The sequence below is a fragment of the Phaseolus vulgaris genome, chromosome 5 (assembly GCF_051622355.1).
Source record: "Phaseolus vulgaris cultivar YP4 chromosome 5, ASM5162235v1, whole genome shotgun sequence".
Taxonomy (NCBI): domain Eukaryota; kingdom Viridiplantae; phylum Streptophyta; class Magnoliopsida; order Fabales; family Fabaceae; genus Phaseolus; species Phaseolus vulgaris.
The window spans coordinates 4,936,708-4,941,992 of record NC_143502.1 but is presented as its reverse complement, the minus strand read 5'-3'; the positions used below and the strand labels follow the sequence as shown (position 1 = coordinate 4,941,992).

The 5,285-nt window shown below is 35.0% G+C and overlaps 1 protein-coding gene across 3 annotated transcripts; it reads right to left on the bottom strand.

Moving 5' to 3' along the window:
• Positions 1–1,189: 1,189 nt before the first annotated feature.
• LOC137834950 (protein neprosin) lies at positions 1,190–4,975 on the bottom strand. 3 transcript variants are annotated; one of them, XM_068643210.2, is made up of 7 exons: positions 4,129–4,975; positions 3,644–3,730; positions 3,251–3,505; positions 2,654–2,818; positions 2,465–2,518; positions 2,222–2,368; positions 1,190–1,952 (listed from the first exon to the last, which is right to left on the bottom strand). In XM_068643210.2, the coding sequence occupies exons 1-7, from the start codon at positions 4,288–4,290 to the stop codon at positions 1,575–1,577; spliced, it is 1,248 nt and encodes a 415-aa protein (XP_068499311.1). In that variant the 5' UTR covers positions 4,291–4,975; the 3' UTR covers positions 1,190–1,574. The 3 variants fall into 3 exon arrangements, with proteins under 3 accessions (XP_068499311.1, XP_068499313.1, XP_090158127.1); XM_068643212.2 differs by having other exon boundaries at positions 3,867–4,414; XM_090302001.1 differs by lacking the exons at positions 3,644–3,730; positions 4,129–4,975 and having other exon boundaries at positions 2,654–2,825; positions 3,251–3,391.
• Between the last annotated feature and the right edge of the window lie 310 nt (positions 4,976–5,285).

The window sequence follows — 5,285 nt, the reverse complement described above, 5'->3', positions numbered from 1 at the left end:
GAACTACAAAGACATCTATTTTTATAATTGAAATTTATATATTTTTCCATTAAGAGGAAAGAAAAAAGAACAAAACAAACAAGGAACTAAGTCTTCAAATGAAAATCCTCATGCTAATTTGCTAAAGAATTCATATCAAAAGCACTGGATAATGAAATCATCTTAAATATGTAGGAGTGAGTAAATATGGACAAAATGCATAAATTAAATAATAGTAAAATTTGATTAAACTGTACAAATGATTTGATAAAACTGATATGTATAATTGTTTAGATAAATTTAATTGGATTTTAATATATTTAAGTAAACTTAATCAAAGTTTAGCTAAAGTAGTTCTATTTATAAGCAATTTATTTTTTAAAAACTAAATTAAAAAAATATTTTTAATTTTTTCAAATAATTCAAATTTTCTAATGCAATTCAGTTTGATTTAATAATAATTTCTGGATAGCCCGTTAAATAAATATATTTGAACACAATTTTTCAATCAAGAGAGTGGTAACACTTGATTTCTTAAATAAGACTTAATTGAACTATAAAGGCAGTGTAAAATATTTTTTATCCAATCATTGATTAGCATAAAACTTAAAAAAAGTATTAATTTTTTATGATAATCATGTAGAACAATTTTAATTGATTGCCAATATAAAAGACTTTCCTCTAGTAGTATTATACTATAGATCACTTTCTTAGCATCATATAAAGTCATGAAGCTTTTCCCCTACTTATATATATACATGTATATGATGTTACTTTCTTAAAGGTGAAAGAAATATAAATATGAATAATTAAGGGTAAGTGATAAAGAGGAGGTGGGTGTGTAACCAACCACAAGGGTGGCTTTTATGAAAGAAAATGCTAGCTTGCCACACTAACATACCATTCAATCTCATATGGGTCCATCCATATCAGCATCACAATAAGGAGATAACGCGTTTGTTCACTTCTTTTCTCTTTTTCTAAGCTCTTCTATAGTTTAGGATAAGTGATGTGAAGTATATTCCAATTAAAAACAACATAAACTTCAATGCCATAAATTGTGCACAAAGATGTGAAGTGACCAAAATAGAGTAGCATTCACCTGTACAATCACATGTGCATGTATCTCATTTTGTTCTTTCCACCATTGCTTTCTTCAATAAAAAAAGCCACCCACTTAGGTGTTTGGTCACAAGCAAGAGCATAAACATAAATAAATGTCCTTATTGAGACAGCTTTTCACTAATCAAACATGTAGTAAAATAAAAAAAATACAGTCTCCTTGTAACATAATAGACTATTCTGTTCACATTCACACCTCAGCCTTCACAGCTCCAGAGAGAGGAGCAAACAAAACAACAAATATATATTTATAAACAGGGAAAACCAATGAAGAAACTTGTTTCTTGTAAATCTAAGAAACTCTTACTACCCTTTTCTCCAACAATTTTTTGGAGATTTTGAAGGACCAAGAGCTTCATTATACACCACAACTCTAAGTGGTACCACAAGTTACTAAAATAACTAAACTAGACAAAAAAGAACACCTACTCATCCTCTTTTTTTTTTCAGTTTTCTTTGCTTAACCTGAATGATCAAGGACAATTTGGGTTTCTACCAGGACCACCATAATAGAAGTAGTTACCCCAATCTCCAGCACTGCCAGTTTGGACATTGTAGCAACTATCTTGTTCAGTGTAAGTGCCAAGGTCTTTTGGAGCTCTAAGCTTGTTGTTACCATCAACAATCTGAATGTTCTTGAAGTAACTAGCCTTGCCAAAACCTTCTTCAGGGAAATGGCCACTTCCCATTTGTGTTGAGGTGTGTTGGCCATCGGATTCCGAGTTCACAACCTCTCCTCCCCATTCAATCATTGAGGCACTGTCAGAAAGGTACGAGAATAGAGGAGCTGGCCAGTATCCCATAACATGATCACTTCCAAATTGCATCCACCAGTTACCCTCTTTGGGGTCCTACATACACATTGGTTTTCCATAATAGACAACATCAGATGACTTTGTTCCATCTTATTAAATTCATGGACCCCTAAAACAATGTAGCATTCAGATATAATGAAATGTGTGTCAGAGATTCTCTCGATTTATAATTAACTAGTGTGGTCTGCACAAAACAATCGTATCAATATACTACTAATGGTAGTGTTTGTTAAGTGCTGAGCATATTTTCATGCCAGAATGTCCAATATCAAGAGATAATTTATAAAAAGGATATAAAAATGTACCTTCCAGACCAGGATGCTGATATCATATTGGGAAGAGCTATACTTAGAAAGTGGAGAGATGCTTGCTCCTAGGGCTATATCACTGTTAATTTGAATAAAGCCTGAGCAAAGGAGATTATAACAACCAGTAGCTTGATATGCATCACTCTGTCATGGTAGTGGAACAATTGAATGAAGTGATGAAGAAATAGAAAAGTAATTAGAGGAGAGAACAAAATTTGGGTGCCTGAATTGATAACTCACTGTCCAATAAGTGAAGAGTCTAGTGTTGTTGTCTCCATACAAATCAGGGCTGACCTGATTACCAGAATAGAAAAAAAAAACAGAAATTGGAAATTAGAAGGAAGGTGATTAATCTCATCTTTATGAGAATGCTGAATTTGAAAATATTTGCAGACAGAAGATGACAATGGAGAAAAAATTTAATAATACCTGCCAACCTGCTTCAATGCTGTTGAGATCTTGACCAAAAGAGCCACCCAGAATCCACATTTGAGACAGGCTAAATTCATTGGGCTGTTGAATTTTTGGGTCCCAAACGTTTATGGTTGCCTTGGCTCCATAATACTTATCCCCCTCCACATAAACTATGGCATGCTAAATGCTCCAAAAAGATAAAAGGAATAAAGAAAAATACACAAAATCAGGAGAAATAAATAAACGAATAAATAAATAAATAATTAAACAGCATTTATATCTTGCTCCCATACTAACTTGTTTTTCCTTTTTGCATAAAAAGGGGACCTAATATGGTAGTTTACAGCTTTTTCTATCTTCTTTTGCATAAAAAAGAGTCCCAATATGGTAGTGAACAGTTTTTTTTCCTTTCATTGGTCACAGAAATGAAATAAATGAGAAATGAGGGTAATTTTGCTTAGTAATTGGCAGTAGATTAAGCTAGCTTCTTTCTTTGGGATGTATATTCACAGGTTCCAATAGTCCTACGAGGCTTGCACACATTCTCAACCTCCCAATTGAACTGGCTGTTAACATTATGAGTATCATGCATGGTGGTAGCAGCAGTAGTACCTGGTGGCCACTCTGACTGATGAGGTCTGGTAGAGGTTTAGCCGGCTTTGGCTGAGGGAAGCTCTTTTGCTTCTTCTTTCCAAATTGTTGAATAGAGCTTGCTCTTAGTATGTCATTCTTTGAGGTCCTTCTGACAGGAATTGTTCCTTGAGGGCACCTCCCAATTTGGTGCCACAGCTGAGTAATCGGCTTGGAATTTGAAGAGACTTTGCTTTCCTCAAAAGGGTGCCCTTCAGGATGGAAATTTGGTTTCATCTGCACCAACAACCCGTGATTGTTTGAAATTCAAGTTTGAACCAAGGGAGAGAGGAAAAAAAAAATGGAGCTAACCAGATAAAGAATTTTGAATTATAAAAAGAAAAGGCACTGGATAAGAAAAGTAAAATTCTTCACCTGAATCTTGTGATTTTTGAGGTCAGGGTGATCCAAAGCTGGCTGGTGAGAGACACGGACACAGTCAATAGTATCTCCATCAGGACTCTGCTTTCACAACAACAGAAATGCAAATTAGAAACTTGAAAAAAAAGAACTATGCTTATGGATGGGCACAAAAGCAAATGAACCAAACCAATTACACTACAATTCCTAGCAAAACCAAGGGGAAAAAAAAAAGTACCACTAAAAAGCAAACATAGATTCTGCTCAAAATTCAAGAACAAGTGAAAGAGACTAAAAGAAGTCCCCCAGGTGAGACAACAGGAGCATCCAGGATTAAAGTTCCTTTCACCCAAAAAGGTCCATTGTTGTGCAAACACCAATTAGAAAAACAGTTAAGCAATCAGTGAAAAGTGGAAGAGGCAAAAGAGAAATAAAAGTCATAGCAGAATTAAGAAAGAAAGGAAAACTAACTCTCTCTCTCTCTCTTTCTCTCTCTATACCTTGATGGACCTAACGGGAGGCCTATTCAAGTTCTTCAAGTGCTTCTGAACCTCAAGCTTCTGACTTGAATCAGCAAAAGCCAAAGTCACCACCACTACCAACATGTAAAGAATTAAAAACACAACCTTCCCCATTGCAACAACCTTCCTATCCAAAAGCATGCAACTCAATGAGAAATCTCAAAGTGGGTATCTTAGACTCACTATAGAACCCAAAGGGTAGCCAAAAACCATGAAGGATTTATACCTCACACACAAGACCAAGAGGAACCAATTAAATGGCCTTAAAACTATGATGGGTTGTTTTCTTCTTAATAAAAAGACCAATCTTTTTTCTCTTCTCTTTTTATATATTTTTTTTAAATGGGGTTCTTTGTTTCTCTCTCCCTACCCTTCACCCAACTTTGCTGCTTATCCTGCGCACCCCACCACCAACCACAAGCACCACCACCACCCTTTGCTACACCCACAAAATACAAACACAAAAATGTGCTTGACACCTTTGACAGGGTTGAGTGAGAGAGGGGCCCTTAAAATTCCCCTCCTTGGGGTTTCCTTATTTGTAGCTTTGTTCCTCACAAGCCTACAAAATACACTGCCGACGCTTCCAAGAGAAAAGAGAAGGGCATTATGGGAACTCACGACCAAAGCAAAAGTCTTTTGTGGAAATGCATGGTTGTGTTCTATCAGAAATTGAAGTTCCACTACTCACAGTGCCAAGAGAGAGAAAGTGTGTTAGTTCCCGCTACAATGCATAACTATCTTCTCCTCTGAAGTTACCCTCTTACCCTTGGAGTCACGGGATTCTAAATTCAATTCCCATTTTCCTCTCTCACTGTTTTTGTTGTTTTGCTCTTCGCCTGTGCTAGAAGCTCTGGAAGCAGATAAAGGGTGGAACTGGGAATAATTTGGTTCTTGTTTGTTTCCATTGTAATAACAAGATTACTTCAAGAATTGCTTTTTTTTTTGTTTTGTTTTCTTGGATATGATTATCCAAACAAATGATTTGGTTCGGTGAAGTTAAATTTTATAAGTTTGATTTCAATTCAAGTTTTAAATAGGATTTTAACTCTTCTAATTTTAGTTTTTTATAATTTAAATAAGTATATTAGTCTTCTGTCTATCTAAATGTTGTTAAAATAATTATTTTAATAATA

What these genes read in the sequence shown, in the direction of transcription:
- LOC137834950 (XM_068643210.2), bottom strand. Translation starts at nt 4,290, where the DNA reads ATGCTTTTGGATAGGAAGGTTGTTGCAATGGGGAAGGTTGTGTTTTTA. An exon ending in TCAAAAATCACAAGATTCAG is followed by an intron (nt 3,506 to 3,643) that starts GTGAAGAATTTT and finishes TTGTTGGTGCAG; the next exon opens with ATGAAACCAAATTTCCATCC. An exon ending in GCATTGAAGCAGGTTGGCAG is followed by an intron (nt 2,519 to 2,653) that starts GTATTATTAAAT and finishes TCTGGTAATCAG; the next exon opens with GTCAGCCCTGATTTGTATGG.